General features: G+C 42.4%; 1 protein-coding gene across 3 annotated transcripts in view; it reads left to right on the top strand.

Annotated features, from left to right (window-relative positions):
• Positions 1-23,259, top strand: part of CTNND2 (catenin delta 2) — a 437,245-nt gene that overhangs the window by 202,601 nt on the left and 211,385 nt on the right. For all 3 annotated transcript variants that reach the window (XM_060145991.1, XM_060145990.1, XM_060145989.1), the window contains one exon: positions 12,235-12,448. In XM_060145991.1, coding sequence (XP_060001974.1) covers positions 12,235-12,448 — 214 coding nt within the window. The remainder of the gene's footprint in view (positions 1-12,234; positions 12,449-23,259) is intronic.

The raw sequence follows: 23,259 nt of genomic DNA, 5'->3' as shown, positions 1-23,259 counted from the left end.
TTGTGGATTCTCAAAAGCACTGGTCACAGCGGTTGAACCCGACGGGTGGGGAGCTCTGAGTGGTGGAACTTACGGTTTTCCCTTTTGCTCAGCTTCTGGGATCCCCTGCAGCCTCCACTCTGATTCTGGAGGCAGAGCTAACTGGAGAAGTAGGAGACGGGCTTCTCCAGTTTCCTTGGTGGGGCTCAGAGCACAGAGCTAGCAAAATAAGAAAATCAAAGTTAATTTAAACAAATGATTGAGAGATGCAGGAAACCCAGCATGCATGTTACACTCTATAAGTTCCCGGATGCCAGGAAAGTGGTCAGAAAATGTTTGATATCTAGGATATACTTCTGCACGACGCATGATGCCTTCTTTGTGACACTGTCAAGTTAATTCTCTTGCCTCATTGCCACAACTGCCATCCCTCTGCTCAAAAAGCATGAGTGGGTCTCCACATCCTATAGCCGCTGAAATTTTCCTTGTTCTTGTGGTTTTCAGTGCCAGCCTTAGCCTGGCCGCTTGCCGGCATCCCAACATTTCCTGGGTCCCGCCTCTGGGAGGCGCTCTATGCAGACAGATGCTCCTCTCCACGCGCCTCCCATGCTCTCCCACCTCCGCTGCCAATCGCTCTTCAGAGCCATCATCCATCCATGTGAGCTGCAGGAATCTTGGGCTACTGGCCAGAGAAACTTCCTACAAGCATACCATTCCCTTAAGTTCAGCGATTTTTCTTTAAAATCCCACAAGTCTTATATTCTACTTCGTAAAGTGTCCAAGTCTGATTATAAAATAATAGTAGTAGTAGTAATAATAATAATACCCCCTAATCTTTGGATAAATTTAAGGGCGAAGAAGATGTACCACCATCTAACACACTGATGCCTACTCTTCCCCCGCAACCCTGCCATAACTTGTCCCCCGCTTTATAAGCATGGACTACCCCAAGCATTTTAGGATTTAATCATGTTCTACACTGTATAGTTCACCAGTTTTAATCTTCTTAAAATCAATTCAGCTGTTATTTCTTCCAGAAGTAATTCCCCCGCTCCACTTTCCAAGGAGGCTGGTTTCATGCCTTTCCTGTGGGTTTCAGAGCATCTTGTTTGTTCCTGTGCATATCTCCTGTCCATGAGATCCTCAAGGAACATAGAACAGTGCTTAGTAAATATCAACTGAACTGAACAAAACTAAAATTCTTTTCTCAACCAATATTTACTCCAGTAAATGTTGGCTTGTTGCTACCGCAAAAGAGCCTATGAGCAAATATATCTCCCAGACATATAGGTGACTTTGTCACCTAAAATAGAAAAGAAAGAAAAAAGGACATATGCACAACAGGAAAACACTTAAGCAAATTTTATATTCTGTACAATTTTTGTAGGTATAATGAAAGTTTTACTTGATATAGTTTAAATTTTTAAAAATTTAGATATTTAACTTAAAAATAAAATAAATGCATAGGAAAGTTTTCTCTACGTATCTATCATAACTCCTTTTGGTGGAATATGTTAGGTTTACTTTAATATTCATTATTTGTTATAACCATAGGCTATCTAAGATATGAAACAATTTCTCTATTATTGCTATGTCTGTATTTAGCATAATTTTATATTTTAGAAAGATGTTCTGTTCCATCTGGCAATAACAGAAGAATCACAATTTTTTAAATGTGTGCTTTCGTAATGCCAATGAAATAGAAATTTAAATGAGAGGCTGTGTCTTTCATAAACACTTTGCCATCTGTCGGTCAACCAAAAACTATTGTGATGATTATCAACATACTTGTTTTATTAAAAATGAAAGGCCAAAAACCTTAATCACTAGCGATTCCTTTCTTTCGGTCAGACCCCATATTTTCCGCATTTTTCTACCTGCAACACAGATCTAGAATTTCACCATTTCTTGGCACTTGCATTCCCATCATTCTGATCTAAAGCTACCGAGTTTCTCAAACCTGGACAATCTCACTGGTGTCCCTGCCTCTACCTTTGGGCCCCTACAGTCTGTTCGCCACATGGCACATGCAACAGTCTTTAAATAAGCATGTTAGGTCAACTCTCATTCCCATCTTCTTCAGAGTACACCCAATGCCCTAGTGGCCAAAAGGCCCCAGATCCAGCCCTGCACCACCTAGCTGTCACCCCATCTCATCTCTCCTTCACTCTGCTCCAGCCACACCGACCTCCTTGCCCTTACTTGGGACCCTCCATCACTCCCTCGTGTCATTGGTCTCTGCTCAAACATTCCCTAATCATGGTACCCGGACTGGCCCCATGCAACACCTTCCTGCGTGCTCCATCCTCTTTTCCTCTCTTCTCTATGGTTCTTATCACCAGAGAAGATCTGGGTTTTGAGGGGCTTAAAGCTTGTACAATTTGGTGGATCCTCTTTAAGGATCAAAATTACAACTAGAAAATTGCCAGGTCCTCCTTCAGGGAGAGCTGCCTCTGTTTTTCACTACTGAAATGATCTTATTAGCTTCATTGCTGGTTTCTTTGGTTTCTGATTCCTCTACAGATGTGTGGACTCCTTTAAAGGAAGGACCCAGTCCATCTCCCCCACTCTGAGCCCAGCACCTGAACAGACTAGCCATTCCATAACCACGGGTCAAAGAGGGACTGTCCAATCTGTACAACAGTGAAAGCTTTGGGGTTAATATTTGTGGACTTCCTGCATTCACATCCTGAGATCTTTTAATAATTTTTAAATAGTTAAGTTATACATCTGCCTTACACAAGTTTGTGTTTTCAAAATGTATGTGCGCTCATCTAAAATTCTCTTTTGAGATGCTGAAGTGTCTGAATTTAGTGTTGCCACTTACGATATGTTAGATTGAGTTCAGCTTGGAACACAATAACAGAGACTTTTATTGGAGGCATTCTTTGTAATTGTCACTACTTAGTGATTTTGTATCTTGTATGTGCAAGGACAGCTCAAAACTTACGCCAGGTAATGGAAACCATTAGCCATATTTAGAACATTTGAGTGTGTCTGAGTGGCATCTTTAGAAAACGAATTTGTGGAATCCATTGAAATTCTTGCTTGTTAAAAAAGAAAAGAGGGGCCTTTCCTGAGTGCTCTTACAGAATAATGTTGAAACTCGCAGCAACTCTGAGTGCCCAGGAGTGTTTGTGGAGGGTGTCAGCTCCCAGTCCCCAGCTGCACAGCTCTGAGGCCCCTTTTGACCTCCTGCCCACTTCACTGGTGGCAGCAAGTTTTTGAGTAGAGAATCCTGCTGCTGGCTTCTCATCCACTTAGACTGACTATTTCATTCTGCAATGGGGGAACGTCTAGAAAACTTCTCTGCTTATGATCGCAATTAACAAGAGGGGAATCGAAAGGGCCAAGGACTCTGGTATATGTAATTTGTTTGCAATGATTCAGGTGTTTTTTTCCTTTTAAAGTGTTTTGTAAAATGCGTCACTGGGTGGAATAATGATTCATGTTCAGACTAAAAGAAAGGGCTTTTCTCCTTTTACCTTTATCTCTTTAAATTGTAGGGTAATGAGGGTGATGAGAACGTGAATGTTCAAACTGCTGTAAAACAGATCATTTCAGAGATTTTGATGGGAAATAGTTTTCTTTAAACAGAGATATGGACAGGAACCTTTTACCAATACATAACTCATACAATATCAGCTACTTCTCTTAAATTGAGGATAGTTTAAAAAAAAAAAAGATGGGCTTCCCTGGTGGTGCAGTGGTTAAGAATCCGCCTGCCAATGCAGGGGACACGGGTTCGAGCCCTGGTCCGGGAAGATGCCGTGGAGCAACTAAGCCCGTGCGCCACACCTACTGAGCCTGTGCTCTAGAGCCTGCGAGCCACAACTACTGAGCCTACGTGCCACAACTACTGAAGCCTGCGTGCCTAGAGCCCGTGCTCCACAACAAGAGAAGCCACTGCAATAAGAAGCCCGTGCACCGCGATGAAGAGTAGCCCCCGCTCACCGCAACTAGAGAAAGCCCACGTGCAGCAATGAAGACCCAACACAGCCAAAAATAAATAAAATAAAATAAATAAATTTATAAAAAATAAGTAAATAAAAAAAATTTTTTTAAAGGAACACATGTTCAGATTCCCCCCTACCATTTTGTTATATGTTCATGCGGTTACCTCTGTGATGGTCTTCAGTGACAGCTGAGGTCAAGTTCGGTGGGGTGGGAGCTGGATTTGGAAATCTGTCCAGGGTGACAAAGATTCTAGGAGTGTAGGGGCCTTTGGATTGGAAAAATAAGGGAACTCAAATAACAATAATAATGTAGTTGTAGACTTGTTTATTCTTTCCATGTCAGTTTCAAAAACCAAAGAGCTTTCTGCTACACACAGAGATGAAACCAAAACCCCTACTCATCCTACATCATGGCGCATGAGTAGCAGCTGGGAGGATCTACGTGAAACTAGAACCTTCACAGATACTTAACTTGTTACTGTTTATATGTTTTGCTGCTGGTCGCATTTTTTTATTACAGGCTAATTTGTTAAAATCAAAACATGGTCCTTCTCTCTTTTTGCCTAATAATTCTCTCTATATTTCAGGAAAAAAATTTTCTCTTTTTCCCAGAACTAGTATCACCTCAAAATTATTTTGAATGCCTTTTTTATTTTCCTGATCAATTCAGTTACTATAACAAGAAAAACCATTGCATTTCTGTTCTTCTTAAAATATAGATCAATTAATTCACTGTACTTCCCTTGGAAATATATCTAGCAAAATATCTCAGGGGTTCAATATTGATGCAGCAGACTTTGATATTATTTCTTGAACATGACCAATACAATTCACACAGCTCATTCTAGAATAAATATATCCCTTATATAATCTCATTAGTGGTATACCAGAATGGATTAATGACATATTCAATAACATTCAGTTTATACACTCAATGAAATTGATGAAGTTATAACTCTGAATTATATGCCTTTCACTGATTCTATCATATGTTATATGAGCATATTATTGAGTCATATATTGACCAGGTAATAAGTCAATTAAGAACATCCTTTAACAACTTGATACCGTGGGTAGTTCCTTGACAGATATTTACTGAGCTCATTGTTAAACAATTCACATTTGAGATTTAATTTAATCCTAAAAACAACCCTATGAGACAGGTTCACATTCTGTTCATGTTTTACAGACATTTAAGTAACTTGCCTCGGGGTACATGGGTTTTAAGAGAAGGAGGGATGATTTGAATCCAGTTGCTCCAGCTTCATAGCCAGCACCACCAAAACACAATAGACCCTCTTTCTAAAACATAATTTGAAAAGAAACATAAGTCATCTTGGTTTACCTGTTGAATGGAGAAAGTAGATCATTTCCCACAACTGTAAAGAGAGATGTATTTTCTCTCAAAATTCTCAAAAATAGTTTCTATCATAAAACCAAAGAAGATTTTAGCCTTTAAGAATTGTACTTCTATTTTACTCAGAGGCAACTGCATGTACATACATCAACTCAAATTATACAGAAACTACGATGGCTTAACTATGAGGACGAGAGGTGGAGTTCGTTGAGATAAAATATGTATTTTACAAACTGATAACCTTGCAATTTCTGCATTAAAGTTGACAGTGAGATTCAGTTACCTCTGGTTAAGCCTCTGGTTTCAGATCTACAAACTTTGTATCTTCCAGTAGCTTTTTTTTTGGCGGTACGCGGGCCTCTCACTGCCGTGGCCTCTCCCGTTGCGGAGCACAGGCTCCGGACGCACAGGCTCAGGGGCCATGGCTCACGGGACCAGCCGCTCCACGGCATGTGGGATCTTCCGGGACCGGGGCACGAACCCGCGTCCCCTGCATCAGCAGGTGGACTCTCAACCACTGCGCCACCAGGGAAGCCCATTCCAGTAGCTTTTTAAGCAGAGAAAATTACTTCATTTTTAAACATTCATAAGGGATATAAAACAACTGTATCTTTTTTGCCAATTTTTCTAACCAACACCATTGAAAAATAACAGTTAATTGGAAATTTACTGAAATCACTGAGTACTTCTTTTTAGTCAGCTTTCTATAAACCAGTTCTCAGACATTGTGCCTTGATCATAAATATCTCGAGCAAGAGGAAGTACTATGTGTTCTTAGTCCTGCAGACTAGGATTTAAATTTACTTTGCATCTCAGGTCCAGCCTAGTTTCTTTTAGCACAAAGCCAGAAGCACAAAAATATATCCATGTTGCTTCCAGTAGACTAGATCCCAGAGAGGCAGAGAAATGTATACCCAGGTCCTTAGCTGTTTGAGGTCCTTATCTCACCAACCAGTAGGTTAACAAAAGGCTACTCCAGTCTCTTTTCTCTTCTAATCCCAGCTCCAAATTCCTCTCCCTTTTAAATGCAGAGTAGGTGAGCAATCTCATTTGTTGCCATGAACACCTGTAACTCATGCCCTCAGGGTCTCCCTATCCTCAAACTAACCTTTCATACTATTTTTCTAAATGAAGACGGGTACCTCCCAAGAGGAATCCTGTTTCCTGATAACTTTTCCACCCGATATACATCATCATCATCAAAGTTTTATGAAGGCTGTCATTAACATACAAACACTGCTTTACTTGGATATGTTCTAAATTATTCATTGATGTTGATATCAACTTAATGATAATAGCTAATTCATTTGGTAAATATAGTTTATTCTCAATAAATGCAAATAATGTTAAGAGCACCAGATCCATTAAATGGTGAGGCCCCATTTTTTTGCAATGGGCGATATTGCATTACTCGCATTTTTCTTGTATTTAATTTAATTGCCCAACCATTTGTTTTCTGAGTTAAAAGAGTTTTATATATATTCTGCCTTGTTATGAAAGGACAGAGAAGAAAACCATTGCATCCTACTCCTGAATGATTTTTAGATAATTTTAGTTCCAGAGTCTAAATTGAAAAAAGCTCTTTTAAACAGTGGACTGGATGGCAAAGGTATATAAGCTCTTTTCATTCTTCCCTGGTGCAAACTGGGTGAGCTTTACTGATTCTTTGCGCATACATCCCAGCTTTCATCCCCAAGAGACTGTCTACATTAGGTTTAAGAAGGTTCTCTTTGTAAACAACCTAAAAGGACAGGTAGCAGGGCAAAGTTTTGCTTTGTTTGATTGGTTAATTCATTTTTATTTCCCCTGGGTATGGGGTTCATCAGCCTCCAACTTTCTTACTTCTTATATAGATTACTTCCTCCATCTAAATTCCTGAAGTTCACAGCTTAGCAGAGAAATAAACATGAGCTATTGGCACAGGAACTAAAGTGGACCATGTATCAAAGAATCGTTTAATAAACGAATTTAAGATTGTCTAATCAGGTCTTCCCTGGTGGCGCAGTGGTTGAGAGTCCGCCTGCCGATGCAGGGGACACGGGTTCGTGCCCCGGTCCGGGAAGATCCCACATGCCGCGGAGCGGCTGGGCCCGTGAGCCATGGCCGCTGAGCCTGCGCGTCCGGAGCCTGTGCTCCGCAGCGGGAGAGGCCACGGCAGTGAGAGACCCGCGTACCGCAACAAAACAAAACAAAACAAAAACGTGTACCGCAAAAAAAAAAAAAGATTGTCTAATCAGATTATGTATGAAAAGCCCTTTCCAGTCATTCCCTGTCAAGTTCAAGAAAGTAGGAGATGTGAGATTTGTTCAGTCCAGATCCAACTCAAGCTATTGTTTCCCTATATGTATTTCAGTATTGATAGTTTTTATCAATGATTTGTATTAATGTAAATAAATTGGAATCACACAGTCAGAATGAAAAGAGAAAGAAACACAACAATAAGATACTACTACAATCTAGTAGAATGGCCAAAACGCAGAGCACTGACAACACGAAATGATGGCGAGGATGTGTAGCAATAGAAACTCTCATTCACTGTTGGTGGGATGCAAAATGGTACAGCCACTTGGGAAGACAGTTTGGTGGTTTCTTACAAAACTAAACATCCTCTCACTGTACAACCCAGCAATAACTCTCTTTGGTATTTACCCAAAGGAGTTAAAAATTTATGTCCTCACAGAAACTTGCACACAGATGTTTATAGCAGCTTTCTTCCTAATTGTCAAAACTCAGAAGCAACCAAGATGTCTTTTAGTAGGTGAATGGATCAACTAGGTTACATCTAGACGGTGAAATGTGATTCATTACTAAAAAAAAACGAGCTGTCAAAACTGTGCAAAGACATGGAGGAATCTTAAATGCATACACTAGGTGAAAGACGCCAGTCTGAGAAGGCTGCTTACTGGATGATTCCCACTCGATGACATTCTAGAAAAGGCAAAACCGTGGAGATCGTAAAAAGATCAGTGATTTCTCCAGGGGTTCATGAGGAGGGGTGGGGGGATGAACAGGCAGAGCAAAGAGGGCTTTTAGGGCAGTGAAATTATTCTATGTGACACTGTAATGGTGGATACATGTCATTATACGTTTATCAAGACCCATAGAATGTACAACACCCAAGAGTGAACCCTAATGTAAACTGTGTACTTCGGGTGATAATGGTGTATCAGTGTAGGTGCACAGATCGTAACAGATGTAGGGCCCTGGGGAGGATGTTGATAATGGAGGAGACCGTGCATGTGTAAGGGCAGTGGTATATGGGAAATCTCTGTACTTTCTGCTCAAATATGCTGTGAACAAAAAACTGCTCTAAAAAATAACTTCTATTAAAAAAAACTTTTTAAAGAGAGAGAAGGAAACTGACATACGATAAGCACTGTACCATTCTTCCACTCATCTGATCCATATTTATTGACTCAGCACTCTATGACAGGCATTCTGCTACTGGGTTTGATTTTGTTATGATTTGTAGAGATTGGATATAATATTATATAATATTTTATTGACTTGGTTTCAATAATAGTAGACCTAGAATTTTTAAAGATTTGACTTTTGAAGAATTCTGCATGAGGATGATGAAGGGAGGAAGAAGAAGGGGTACACTGGCCTGAAATGATAGCATGGGGACCAAAACAAGGGCCCCGCCTCTTGGATGTGGAGTGATCGTTGGGGAGTATTAAAGAAAAATAGACTGCTTTAAAGAAAAATAGTGGGAGAGGAAGTACCTTTTAAAAAGGTACCTTTTTAGAAAGGAGAGTTTCCCCTGATCATCTTTCAAAGAGAGTTGTACTTTGTTAATGTTTACAGTGGGTTTGTTTGGAGGCTTATAAGAGTTTAAGGTTGGACACAAGAAGAGACTAGAAGAATTGGATGCCAGGAGAAGTTGAAGAGAGAGAGGATCCAGGGGAAAAGCAGAGGGGAAGTGAACAGGGCAACATTGGACCCATCCATACCACCAGAGGTCCTGCAAGGAATCAAGACCCTGCAAGAGAATTGAAAGTCTGCCCTACGGCTCTCTTTCGGGTACTGCTGGGAGCGGGGAGGCTGCAGGAGGGGGCAGAACCAAGGACCTGACCATCACATTCACGTCTGTGATGGTCAACTCTGACGAATGTTTGGCTTCAGAAAACTGAAATAGGATTCTCATATGCTTAGGTAAATTTCAATCCCAAGAAAACAAAAGTTTTTTTTTATATTGATGATCCGGTGACCCTCAAAATAAGAGCAAATGAGAAAGTTTATCATCTTATTTGTGTTGCTCTAAATGGGTTAAAATAGAAGGTTTCATTATAAAGTTGGATATATGGCATTAATTAGGGTCACACTGAAAACAGCATTTTCTCATTATACATTAAGAATTGATATTGCCTTCATTTTGAATTCATTTTCCCTTTTCAAGCTTTGGAATAGTAGTTTAATAGCTTGATTCATTAAGTTATATGAATGGGAAATATATTATCATAAATTAGGAATCTTAACTATAATATACAGAATAGCTAAAGTAGAGAGATAGATGGATGTACTTCACCATTTACCTTTAATACATAACCAATTGGTGAACTGTAAGAATGGCTTTATTACCACTTTTATAATAGCTTCATCATTATTAAAATAATTAAACCTAGATAATTTTAACGTACAGCACATACATGCAGACACAAACACATTGAGAAAATGACATTCATAGTTTAACCTTTTTTGTACAAATGGAAATAAAAATAAAATGCATGCGTTAAAGCTCAGATGTATTTATGGGACACATGCATAGCAAGAGATTTCATCTCTCTTGGGTGAGTGCCAAGCAGGCCCTGGGTCAAACTGTAAGTTGAGAAAAAGTGGTTTTCTGATCCTTTGATAGCTTTTTCTAATTGCCCCAATGGTCCCTTTAGCCACCTTCCACCGGTGCTATCACCAGTGCAGACTGTACAGGCACCTCGGGGACATTAACGCCTGTCTCTACACCCCTGTCCCCCTCTGGGGGTGGAGCTGTGTGGAGGCCTCCTCTCCTCTCCTCTATCCTTGGTCCTGATCTCACGGGAGGTGTGACACCACAGTCATGTTTTCTAAATTAGAGACCTAGAGTCCATGAGTTCTGGGAGGATTTCAACTTTCTCTGTTTTCATTTGGTTGATGGATGAAAATAATTCCTCCAGGCATATTCTGAATCATGAGATGGTCCACCTTATGTGTGAGACATGCATCCTCATTTTTTTGTAAGCTGGTCCCAGAAGAGCTGCAGTAGCCCCTTGGAGATGTTCTTAGATGTTTACAAAAGGGCTTTTTGTTTGTTTGTTTTGTTTTCCTTTAAAGAGGACTATTACTCAGTTTTGAGTTAGCTGACCTGAGAAAGAAATACTGCTATAACAAGTAATCCCTCCGCATTTACTCAAATACTTACTGAACTTCTACTGTGTGCCTGGCATTGCACTTGGAATAGGGATGGGGGTCTACCAATGAACAAGACAAAGAGACTTGCCTTCCAAGAATATACATTCTAGCAGAAGACAGACAATAACAAGAAACATAATAAAGAAGTTAGGACACATGCTGTGAAGGATTCTATGATAGATTAAGGTGAAACAAGACTGCTGGATTGGGGGGTGGTGTGATTCAGATGGCAGTTTTAAACAGTGTAGCTGAGTGGCCTCCTGGAGAACGTGGCACTAGAGCACTGTTGAAAGAGTCTGGGGGTCTGGCCCTATGCCCCTGCACATCTGTGGGATGAATGAGTTTTCTGTAATCAGAAAACTAAGTAGGGAAGGTGTCAGATTATATTCATTCATGCAAAATTATAATTCTTCAATCCCTGAGGGATATTGAGGTTAAAAAAAGGAAAGAATATTACTGAGTGAATTGTATGTATTCTTCTTCCAAATGCAGAAGTATTCAAATACAGCTCTGCTAATGAAAACTCCATGAAATGTTCTGTATGTTAACTAGACCATTTGTTTGCAGTTTAAATTTTGAAATGGGTCTGACTATTAAAGGACAGCAAGGAGAAAACACGTCTGGAAACATAGTGCAAGGGCTTTTTTTTTTTTATTTACTTATTTAAAAAAAGAACCGTTTTCTTTGGGTAAAAAGAACACCCAAATGTAATATTATTTTACTGTTGTTATTAATCAAATACCTACGTTCTGCAGAACATGACTCGGTCCTCGTGTTCAGATCAGCTGCCATTGTGGTGACATAGTTTCCAGGTCTTCTCAGATGAAAAGACTTGTGTCATTTCTGGTTTTTCATTTGGCTTCTGGTTCCTTTGAAAGGTTGGGAGCATTCCCCTCTTAAGCATCCTTTTCACATTTTGTACAGCAATCCTGCAGCCCTTTAAGACAGCGGTTACATTTAATAAGTCTTAGGAGTGAGAAGCATTCTTTTGCCCGTGCATCTGCTTCATGCCCTGAGTATGTGGCATTTTTTTTTTTTTTTTTTTTTTTTTTTTGCGGTACGCAGGCCTCTCACTGTTGTGGCCTCTCCCGTTGTGGAGCACAGGCTCCAGACGCGCAGGCTCAGCGGCCATGGCGCGCAGGCCCAGCCGCTCCACGGCATGTGGGATCTTCCTGGACTGGGGCACAAACCCGCATCCCCTGCATCGGCAGGCGGACTCTCAACCACTGCGCCACCAGGGAAGCCCTGTGGCATATTTTTATAGAGAGAAATGGCTGAGACACCCATTTGGAGGTTAAAATCATCTTTTCAAAATTCTGCGCCTTGAAAGGAAATGCATTTGAATTTTTATTGGTAGGATATTAAAACAAGTAAAAGCAATAGAATCTAAAGAGAACAATAATTTGTTTTCTTTTCCCTTTGTAAAAGGCCTTCATTCAGTTCAGTGTAATTAATTGTATGGATAGCAAGTACCTCATATAGAAAACCTGTTGGGGTTTAAATAGTGAAATCAGCCTCTCTAAGGCAACCTTCCTTTCTCCTTTACTCCTTCAGATAAGGAGACAAGGAGGTATTCAGCTCCTGGTGGACCTGCTGGACCATCGGATGACGGAAGTCCACCGTAGTGCCTGTGGGGCGTTGAGAAACTTGGTGTATGGGAAAGCCAACGATGACAACAAAATCGCCCTGAAGAACTGTGGCGGCATCCCGGCACTGGTCAGGTTGCTCCGCAAGACCACCGACTTGGAGATCCGGGAGCTGGTCACAGGTCAGAATCCTTATTAACGGCATGACTGACTCTCAGATAAATTACCCATCATCCAGCACGGTCGCAATGTGCTCACCAAGTATTATGGTCCCGGCCTCTCTGAGAGCTAATAACACCAGTCGTCCCGATGTGTCTCTGTAAATAACAAATGTGAATGAAAGGGTATCAGGTGTCACGCCGGTAGATGGGTCATATTAAATAACTAGCATCCAGTAAACATAACCCTCCTAAAATTCTATGACCGTATTTCAGTCTTTGTCATTTAATTTAGAAGTAGTTGACATCTTAAAATACCCATGGGTCATCATTAGAGTGACATTAATCATAATTGATGAAAGGACAGAGCATGTGAGTTATTGCTAATCAGGTATATATTCTGGCTTAGAGCGTGGTTAACAACAGAGAGCATATTGTACTTAACAGTTAATTTCTTGGATAAAATATTTATGCCTAGTAAAAGCCCCCAGGTTGTATAAAATTACAGATTAAGGAATTTCTCAAAAGTGATCATGAGAGAAAGCCTTTCTATGGGCATAGGACTTTGGAGTTTTGTGAAATGGACATAATTATGGTAACTACCTTATAGCACCATAGGATTAATCAATGAAAAAATATAAAGCAGTTAGCATGTGCCTTTGTGGAATATGTATGGATACAGGAAACAGTCATTTGCTGTTGCCCTTCACTTTTTACATGTGCAGTTTTACTTGTTGGAGGGCTATGGATATCGGTGGTCTCAGTACAGAATTTCAAATCACTTTTCTTGATTATATATATATATATATATATATGCATATATTGCTGTTCTATGTGATATTTGTTTTTTGGCTCATCAAAGTACTCCTTCAAGTATTTGGCAAGGGGATTGCAAGGTTGACTCTCAGAGAAGGATCTTTTAATTATCCATGTTTCCACTGACCTTCTGTCTCAACTCTAAAAGTTCCTTGAAACTATGCTGATGAGCATATGCACAGTTGCTCATTTAAGAAAATACATTACCGAAGCTAGAGTCATAAGTATTTGTTTATTCTTGGGTCAGGACTCCCAGCTGCAGTATGTTTTCTTTAACTTACACCCTTTAAGATTATTGTCACATCTCCTTTGTACTTAGCTAAATTAGAACTAGACTCCCAATTGTCTTTCCTTTTGTTTTTTTCTTTTTCCTTTTCTTTCTTTTTTTTTTCTTTCTCTAAGTGGAGGATTGTCTTTGTGGGGAAAAAAAAAGTTGTCAAGGGTTGTGTTATGATAGTAATGTTTCACACTAAACTAGCATGGGGTGGCTTGGTCAGGGAAGGAAAAACTGTTGTTATGCACGTATTATGATGTGTAGGATAGTTTGGGGATGAGTGAAATAACTGAAAACATACCCTGCCGTTAAAGTTAGGAACACCTGTGCTTATGTTTATGGATCATGTTTAAATTGGAAATGGCTGCAAGTGAAAGAACTCAATGCGCATGATGGAAAACAAACACCATGGTGCTTCTGTGCCTTGGCTTCCTTGCCAGTGGATGGATGAGGCCAACACAACTAAAGGAACACCCTGCTGTGTACTTACGCATCCATTTCATGATTTGAAAAGAATTGGATTCTGCCAAAATTTGGATTTGCTCCAGCACAAATCCCTTGTCTTGAAGCGCTCTCTGTGGTGGCTTATCTCATTGCCAGAGAAACTCAGCCCGTGCAAAAGGTTGAGGTGTTGATGACTTCAATCAGAAAGGAGATGGAAGCAATGCCTGTGCCCCATGACGCTGTCTACCACAGCATGCCCTGCGCTTCTTGTGATATTTGAAGCTGCTGTGAAAGAAATGAAGGCTGGCTCCTCCCTTGCCTTTAGCTCTGCTTCTGACAGATGCTGGGTGTCACTCATTATGTGCCCCTGAGCAACATCAAAAATTTCTGTGTGAGCCCCATTTGGAAACATCAAAGGCAGATAAACTCTTCAGAATGTCCACAAGTTTCCTTTCCTGGTGAAGCTTTGGCTGTAGGAAAGATGCTTGGACTTGTTATACCTAGAAAACGTATGCCTCTTATTCTGCTCCTTTTGAGAAGAACAAAAGTTTGCACCCATTGTCAAATCATGACCCACTGTTTCCTCATCAGCATGAGCTTGTGGCCCAGACTCTCTCCTAGAAAAAATGCTGTCTTCTGCCATGACGCCATCCAAGCCATCAGAGCCGAATGGATTCAGGGTGACAGTGGTTGCTACTTCAATAGATGTTTTCTGCCTTTCCAGAGGCAGGGTCTTACTGTGCCCAGCTAAACTTCAGGCACGAATTTCACCTTTTTCAAAGAAAACTAGGTTGTCAAAACATTTAGACTGGCTGAAGCTCCTGGTTTCAGGAATTGCCACGGTGGACGCTGTTGAAAAACAACAAGCCCGTTGGCCAAGCTCTCCCTCCAGAAAAGGAAGTCCGAGGCAAGCATCTAGGAGAGCAATCCAGCATGGAAGGAATTGCCACTGCAGGTCAGTCTTTAGTGACAAAGCCTTCTAAATTTCCACGCTGGTGGAAACCTGGGGCCGCCTGGAAGCCTGCGAGGCTCGCTGACTTCCATTTAAACAGAGCAGCAAGGTGCAAATCTAGCCAAAGCTGACTCCACTGCCTGAGGAAAAAAGTCAAATGAGGCAAACGGATTCACCTCCGAGAGGCTTAGAGAGTCATTTTCATCTTCAGCACCGGCCATGGTCAACCGCCAAAGTGAGCTGTGAGAGCTGGGATCCCGCCGGCTCCTGCAGAGCTTTGAGGATACACGATTTTAGTACCGCCAACCCAACTGAACTTCAAGGTTATCCAGTCCTCCATTTCTCTTATGTGTTATCCTCTTTTCTCTCCTCTGAGAGTCTTGGACTCGGCTTCTGTGCACCGGTGCCGAGTCGAATCTCAGAGACAGAGTTTTGGGTGAAGTAGAAAAGAATAGCTTTATTGCTTTGCCAGCAGGCTCCTGTGTGTCCCCGTGCATCCTAACCCAGGGGGATTTGGTGAGGAGTTTTATAACCATAGTTCAAAGGTGGGGCTGCTGATAAGATTAGGGTGTGTGCAGGGCCTGCACTCCTTTCATCTGGTCTCAGGTGATCTTCTTGATGAGCTTCTCTGGTTCCTTTTAATCTGGCCTTAGGTGGTCTTCTCTAGAATGAAGAATGCTGACATCTTCTATTTATTGGGGGTTTTAGTTCTACAAAGAGCTCAAAAGGGCTTCCCTGGTGGCGCAGTGGTTGAGAGTATGCCTGCCGATGCAGGGGACACGGATTCGTGCCCCGGTCTGGGAAGATCCCACGTGCCACGGAGCGGCTGGGCCCGTGAGCCATGGCCGCTGAGCCTGCACGTCCAGAGCCTGTGCTCTGCAGCGGGAGAGGCCACAACAGTGAGAGGCCTGCATGCCGCAAAAAAAAAAAAAAAAAAAAAAAAAGAGCTCAGAAGATATCGTTCTGTGTACCCTTGAGGAACCAGGACCTGCCCCAAGGCTGCACTGTTGTTTCCTGGCTGATCCTCCCTTGTCTCTCTGTTCCCTCCCTTCTCTGATTAGCAAATGGTTGAATCTGCCCTTTGGGACCCAGGGAAGGTCATGGAAGCTGCGGTCCGTTCCCTACAAACAAGGAACGGGGCCGTGGCGGGGAGGGGGCGACACAGAAAGGCTTCTGTGCCTAGGAGCCCCACAGGGTCCTGCTTGGTTTCAGTCTCTGCCCAAGTCTGATGAACTTTCTACTCCAGTAAGCCTTTCTCTGTGAGTCCAGGCCTTTCGCTCATTCCTTAGTTGCTCACTTCTCAAATGTTTTTGAATGTCTATGGGCATTGGGTGTGTGCTAAGCCCTGGACATCTGCACATGCAGCCTTGGCGGTCAGCTAACCCACACCAGCACAGCCACCTTGATGCTTCTGCCAGCGCCTGCTATAATGGTTGGGGACACTGCTGTGAATTGTCACACCCTGGCATTACTGGCTGCTAATCATTAAAAGAGATGTCCTGGCAAACGTGTCCATGTTTTAGAAGCTTAACTAGATGAGCATAAAAAGAGGTGATGGCAGGCTTCCCTGGTCGCACAGTGGTTAAGAATCCACCTGCCAGTGCAGGGAACACGGGTTCGAGCCCTGGTCCAGGAAGATCCCACATGCCACAGAGCAACTAAGCCCGTGTGCCACAACTACTGAGCCTGTGTGCCACAACTACTGAGCCCATGTGCCACAACTACAGAAGCCCATGCACCTAGAGCCTGTGTTCCACAACAAGAGAAGCCACCGCAATGAGAAGCCTGCGCACTGCAACGAAGAGCAGCCCCCACTCGCTGCAACTAGAGAAAGCCCATGCGCAGCAACAAAGACCCAATGCAGCCAAAAATAAATAAATAAATTTATGGAAAGAAAAAGAGGTGATGGCTTTGGAGGGTGGAGTAGAGGGTAAAAGGATCACTTCACTTCTGTTGTCACAAGGACCCTCCTCAAAACCTTTTTGGAATTAGGTTAGACACTCGTGCATGAATCAAAAAAACAGTGATTCAAGCGTAACAACTCTGCCCATTACTTCCTTTGTAATTCTTCAGCAGATGTAATCGTTCAGCAAGGAATAAAGACATCCCAGGCCATCTCTAGTACACGAAGTTTTTTCTGTTGTATTTTCCTTCCTGCCTGTTAGTGAATTTGTGAAAATAGATGTGCATTGAAAAAAAATTATAGGGGAAGGGAGGGTGACAGACACTTTGAATTCCTCTCTAGATATTTACAAACTAGGATGTTTTGTAAACAAATATTCGAAAGAACAATTTTAGTGATTTAAAAAAAAATAAAGCATGTTTATAAACCAGACTTTAGATTAGACTTAAGCTCTGTATCCAGAAGGGTCGAGAGCACCAAATTATAAACAATAAAAGACTAAAAGAACTGAATGACTTTGCAGAACTTTACATTATTTACTGAGTATTCCTTGGCAAACAGTTTGAACAGTAATAAAGTGTTAAAAATTGAGCTATTTACATGCATTTACATTCAACACATAACCATGCTTGCTTAAAAAAACAGCTGCCTGTTTGCACTTCAGTATCTATTCATAGCAGAATATATTTTGCCACTGCCTGTTAGGCCTTGCAATAAATAATTTTCTTCCTATGCAATAATTACTATGAGATGATGATCAGAATTTTATTTAAATCCAGTTGAAGCTATTTCATGCTAGCCATTACTTGAAATGTTCCTAAGCAAATAAACTTTGATTAGAACTGCTGCCTGTCCTTTGGGCTTGACTAATACAACTTTTCTCTCCCTAAAGATGGAAATAACCTAAATTTTGAAATGCCCAACTAAAGATTTCAGAATGCTTTACAAATCATAATAAAACAATCTTTATTAAACCATAACACTTAAAAATAAGTTTTATTTCTGTTGAAAGCAAGTGTCCTTAAGAGTTCTACTTCTCCAAGAGCAGAGTATATATTTTCATTTTATGCTTCGTGTTCCCAAATAGTCTTTTCTTTTAACTAAGGAGACAGGCCTCAGTTTAACTATTTTACTTACTGGCATTAGGTCATTTGATTTAATGCCTAGTCTCCAAAGGGCTCCAAAGTTGAGTTATATGCCCTCAAAATTCATATGTTGAAGTCCTAACCCACAGACCCTCAAAACGTGACTCAGATGTAATTAAGTTCGGATGCTAGAGTAGGATAGGCCCCTAATCTGATATAGCTGATGTCTTTATGAGAAAAGGAAATTTGGACACAGACACACACAGGGAGAAGGCCATGTGAAGATAAAGGTGGAGATCGAGGTGATGCTTCTGCAAGCCAAGGAACACCAAAGATGACCAGCAAACCACCAGAAGCCAGGAGCAAGGCATGGTCAGATTCTCCTTCACAGCCTCCGAAGGAACCAAACCTGCTGACACCTTGATCTTGGATTTCTAGCCTCCAAAACCATAAGTCTGGTAGACAAAGTGTAAATATTACTAAATATTATCTATACTGCCGATGGAAGCCAGGTTGGAGGCATTACTCTGTGTCTGTTAGCCAGTGGGCTTACTATTTCAAAAGAATTCTGGGGTGTAACAAACACCCTTTATGGAAGGAGACATTGCAACAGAGGAGAAGCATTTTCCCCACTAGCATCCTCCAGCCTTTTTTTCTTCTCTTATTTTATTTGTATGATCAGCCAGAGGCATGGCTCATCTCTCCAAAGCAGGAGCCAAGCATTGTCAAAGTAGCCTTTCTTCCATCTTCCTGGGGCTTTTTGGTCTTCACCTGGGATTCCTGGTGGGCATTTTATAAATTATACCAAGCAGTACTGAAATGGGTCAGAATAGCACATTATTTAAGTCAATCCAGGGTCACTGTCTTCCTAAGATTTAAAATTAAAATCCAGATTTATTTTTTATCCCAAATAATGTCCAGCCATGTTATCCAACATAGCATATCAGAGGTTTTGCAATAATGTTAAGCATCATCATAAAGATAAAAATGAACAGAGACATTCAAGTAATGAAATGCCAGCAATGTAGAGATGCTTTGAATTTTAATATAATCCCCACCAAATACCAAATTCCCAAGGAGAAATTAAAAATCAAAGTTTAAATCCACTTTCATGTTGAAGTCCAAAGACATTAAAGTTCAAAGGAATTAAAGCCAAAAAATCAATATCTCTTGCCATTGTGTGTTAAAGTTCAAAGACCACGATTCTTAAGTTAACTAAAGTGTAAAAACCATCCTCCCCAACTTCTTTATTCTGCATAGTCTCTGCCAGAAGGGTTCTCTGGGGTTTGGTTTCTTCAGCAATAGGGGCTACCTCACACTGGAACTGCTGACATACTTTCAGGGCCCTCAGAAGATACATTATTTCAGTGTCAGCTCCCACTCTTCCCACTGTTTAAGGATGTGAACCCTGGCGTGTGCCCATCACCTTTAGGAAAGAAGCCACCCTCAGCCCTCAAGAACGGTTATCCCAGACACAGGTGGGTACCCAGGACCAGCCGGAGTCAAGACCATGGCAGTCACTTACTGAAGTCCGTATTGATTACCTATTGCCACTACAACAAATTTCCACAAATTTAGCCCCTAAAACAATGCAAATTTATTATCTTCCAGTTCTGGAGGTTAGAAGTCCAACACAAGTCTCACTGGGCTAAAATGGCTAAAATCAAGGTGTCAGCAGGACTGTGTTCCTTTCTGGAGACTTTACGGGGGGCAGGCCTTGCCTTTTCAAGCTTCTAGAGGCCATCCACATCCCCTAACTGTGACCCACTTCCTCTGTTTTCAAAACTGGCAACATGGCATCACGATGAGTCTTCCACAGTCACATTTCCCATGACTGCTGCCTGGAATGCTCCTCTGCTTTTAAGGACCCACGTACCTAGACTGGGCCCACCGGCATCTCCAGGAGACTCACCTCATCTCAAGATCCTTAAATTAATTGCAGCTTCAGAGTCCCTTTTGGCATATAAGGTAACATATTCACAGGTTCTGTGGACATTGTTGGAGGACCATTATTTTGCCAACCACAGTATCAGAGGAAAGATGAGTAAATGAAGATCTCCTTGGATTCAGTGAGTCCAATGAGGCCAGTCTGGTGGTACCCAGCTTCCAGAGTCCACAATGGGTGAACTTAAATTGACTCAGGAGAAAAAAATCCCAGCCAAAGGTTCATCTGGGTGTTATGCATTCATGCATATAGTCTCCTCTTTGGGAAATTGGAATTGTATACATTGCTGCCATCTTGGAATATTTAGATGCCTTCACCAGGTGTGTCAGCTGGGGTTTGACCAGAGAAGCATGAGCAAAATGAGTGGTCTGGAGAAAGGGATTTATTATCAGAATAAGACCTGACATCCCAGCAGGAGCTGGTGAAGGAGTCTGCGGAAGGCTGTACCTCTGTGTCTGGCGCTGGGGCTGAAGTTGACGTAGGTTGGCAGGTAAAGATGAGGAAGGAAAGCTGAATATGAAGCAGGGGAGAGCGAGGGCCAGCGGGCACCCGTGAGGATAGCCTGGCGCCCTCTTCCGCCTCTCCTTGGCTGCATGCTGGCTACGTGAGAGACGCACGAAAGCTGGCGCCCTTTGCTGTAGCCCTTTGCCTGGCCCAGGACGTGGGGAAGCATGGTGCCCCCCGCCCTCCAGAGCTCACCGCCTGCTGCTTCTCTGTACCTTCCAGATTGCCTGCAGATTTCTCCCCTGACAACCTCAACCTGGAACGTGCAGGGAAGGGAATTCTGGGAGGCATGGCTGCAGCTCTGCGGGTGACACAGCACGGACCCGCCACAGCAGGTGTCACCAGAGGGGACTCCTTTCCCTTTCTACGTGCTTGAAACCTTTGACTGTTAATTTCCTCTTTGGGAGTTGGGTGTCTCAGCTCTGCGCCGAAGGCGTGTGTCCTGTCTGATGACATGCCTTCCACGCCCACTTGTTCACAGATGTCTCTCAACCCTGTGCCACACAGCTCTTTCCCTGCTTTGTATTTTGGAATTGTGAAATCGCCTAGCTGCAGAATCACCCTCCACAGATTCCCAGACTGAAGACACTCTTTCTTTTTTTTTTTTAAGTTTTTTTATTTTTTGATGTGAACCATTTTTAGTCTTTATTGAAGTTGTTACAATGTTGCTTCTGTTTTATGTTTTGGTTTTTTGGCCACGAGCCGTGTGGGATCCTAGCTCCCCGACCAGGGATCCAACCCGCACCCCCTGCATTGGAAGGGGAAGTCTTAACCACTGGACTGCCAGGGAAGTCCCTGAAGACAGTTGATGTCGCTGAAAAGGGTGCTTCCAGGGGCACCTCTGCTCTGTGCTGCTCAAGTCTCTGTCTCTGTTCGTGTTCTGGGCCCTGAGGTCCACGTCTTCCTTTTAACCTCTGCGATGGGATGCATGTCTGTGAAGCATTCCCCTCTGCTCGTGCCCCATACCTTTCAGGAGAACTCAGTTGAGTTTCCACCTGTTACACCGGCTTCCTCGGTTGGACGCTGCTTCCTAACTTGCGTAGGGAGAGAACTGTTTGCTGGAATTGAGTTCTGCGTTCCCTTTACTTTCCCTTTGCCCTTGAACCTGAAAGCACTCTAGCAGCGACGTGCTTTTCTAACATTCCTCTAGATTCCAGAACAGGAGTTGGCAAACTTTTTCTGTAAAGGGCCAGACGGTGACTGTTTTAGCTTGTAGGCCATAGAGTCTCTGTTACAACTATTTAGTTCTAATACCGGGTGAAAGCAGCTGTAGACAATACGGAAACAAATGGGCGTGGCTGAGTTTTAATAAAACATTATACATAAAAGCAAGTGGCTGGCACCCAGGTCATAGTTCATAGGACCCTCTGTTACCCCGTCTCTTCCGCAGCCAAGTTCTAGATGCAATAAAGAGGGAAGCTACCTCATCAACTCCTTACTCTAAGGGGTCAGGTTGGAGGCCAGGCTGCAGGTTTGTTTGCCCAGCAGGTTTGCTAATCCAGAAGCTCGGAATTAGGCAGAGGTATCCACCAACGCACAGCTGCAGAGGGGCCAGGGCAGCCTTCCTCCCCCGCTACCAACCTCCAGGGACACATCCAGTGGAGCCCAGGGGAACCAGAGTTCCCCGTGGCCACTCATTCCCAAGAGGAAGAAGGACAGAGCTGATCGAAGCCCTGGGTGCCCACTGACTATTTGAATCAGTCCCTCCACTCCCAGGGGAGGAATGAGTGAGGGGTGTGGGAGAAGACTGTTTTACATTCATTGTGCTCCATTCAGAGAAAGGAAACAACAGCCCTGGGGAAGAACCATTCCCCACCAACCCATGGCTGTGAATTCTAATGGATCCCTGAAGGCGAGAAGAAATCAGTGTTTGTGCTTCGTCTGCCTCTTGACCCCAGCTCGTCTCCTAACCAACTCTGTATCTCACACATTTTTTATAGAGATGTCTGCTCTTATCCTCTGTCATTTTAACCATTTTAAGGGTTACCTCTCTCTATAGTAGATTGCCCAGTTATATCCAAATACAAAAGACAAAAGCAAACCTCAGCACTAGTTCTGATTTCTGATTTCCTCTCCAACCAGACCTAATCAAATTAGGAAATTTAGACCATTAACTTCTTGCCCACCCCTACTCTTAGTCCTAGGGATTGAAGGAGGTCTGTAGGCCGTGGGTCTAATTTATTCATTAAACAGATGCTTCTGGAAGTGTCTACTATGTGGCAGTGAGGTTTAGGTGCTTGGCATATAGGAATAAGTACCCAGGTACCTTCTAGCCAGAGACCATCTCTAGGGTATGGCACTCCTCCTAGTGGCCAAGATGGTGGTACCTGTGCTCCAGGGAGCCGGATGGAGAAAGAGAGAAAAAAAGGGCACAGTTGGGAGAGATCGTGGATTTCAGTTGATTTCAAAGTAAAGAAGTGAACTATAGCAAGACTTTAAGTGTAATTTCAATATGCATCAACAGAACCACTGCAGAATGTTTCAAGCTAGGAGCTCAGAGGCCTGCCCCCGTAGAGCTTATGTTGCAGTGGACAAGACAGACAATAAACCTGTAATTTCAGGAAGTGGCAAGTACCGTGATGAAAAATGAAGCCGGCTAAGGAGATCAGAAAGTGATGGGAATTTATTACTTGGGATGAAGCTCAGCTTAAAAAAATGAAAAGCCCCAAATAAAGCTGTGTTCACGAAGATGGACATTTCTTTTTCTCTCTCCCATAAATGAAGTCTGAAGGTTGTAGGTGATAGCACAGCTGTGTCCCATAGTCTTCAGAAACCCAGCCTCCATCCAGTCATAGATCATATTCTTCAGGGTGTGGCTCTCTTATTAACGACCAAGGTGGTGGCACCTGTGTTCCAATGAGCTAGACATTTTGATATACAGTGTTTTAAAGGAGTTTATGCTTCCTTGTGTT

The sequence above is a fragment of the Lagenorhynchus albirostris genome, chromosome 3 (assembly GCF_949774975.1).
Source record: "Lagenorhynchus albirostris chromosome 3, mLagAlb1.1, whole genome shotgun sequence".
Taxonomy (NCBI): domain Eukaryota; kingdom Metazoa; phylum Chordata; class Mammalia; order Artiodactyla; family Delphinidae; genus Lagenorhynchus; species Lagenorhynchus albirostris.
The sequence above is the reverse complement of the archived record's forward strand: the minus strand, read 5'-3'. Positions and strand labels throughout refer to the sequence as shown.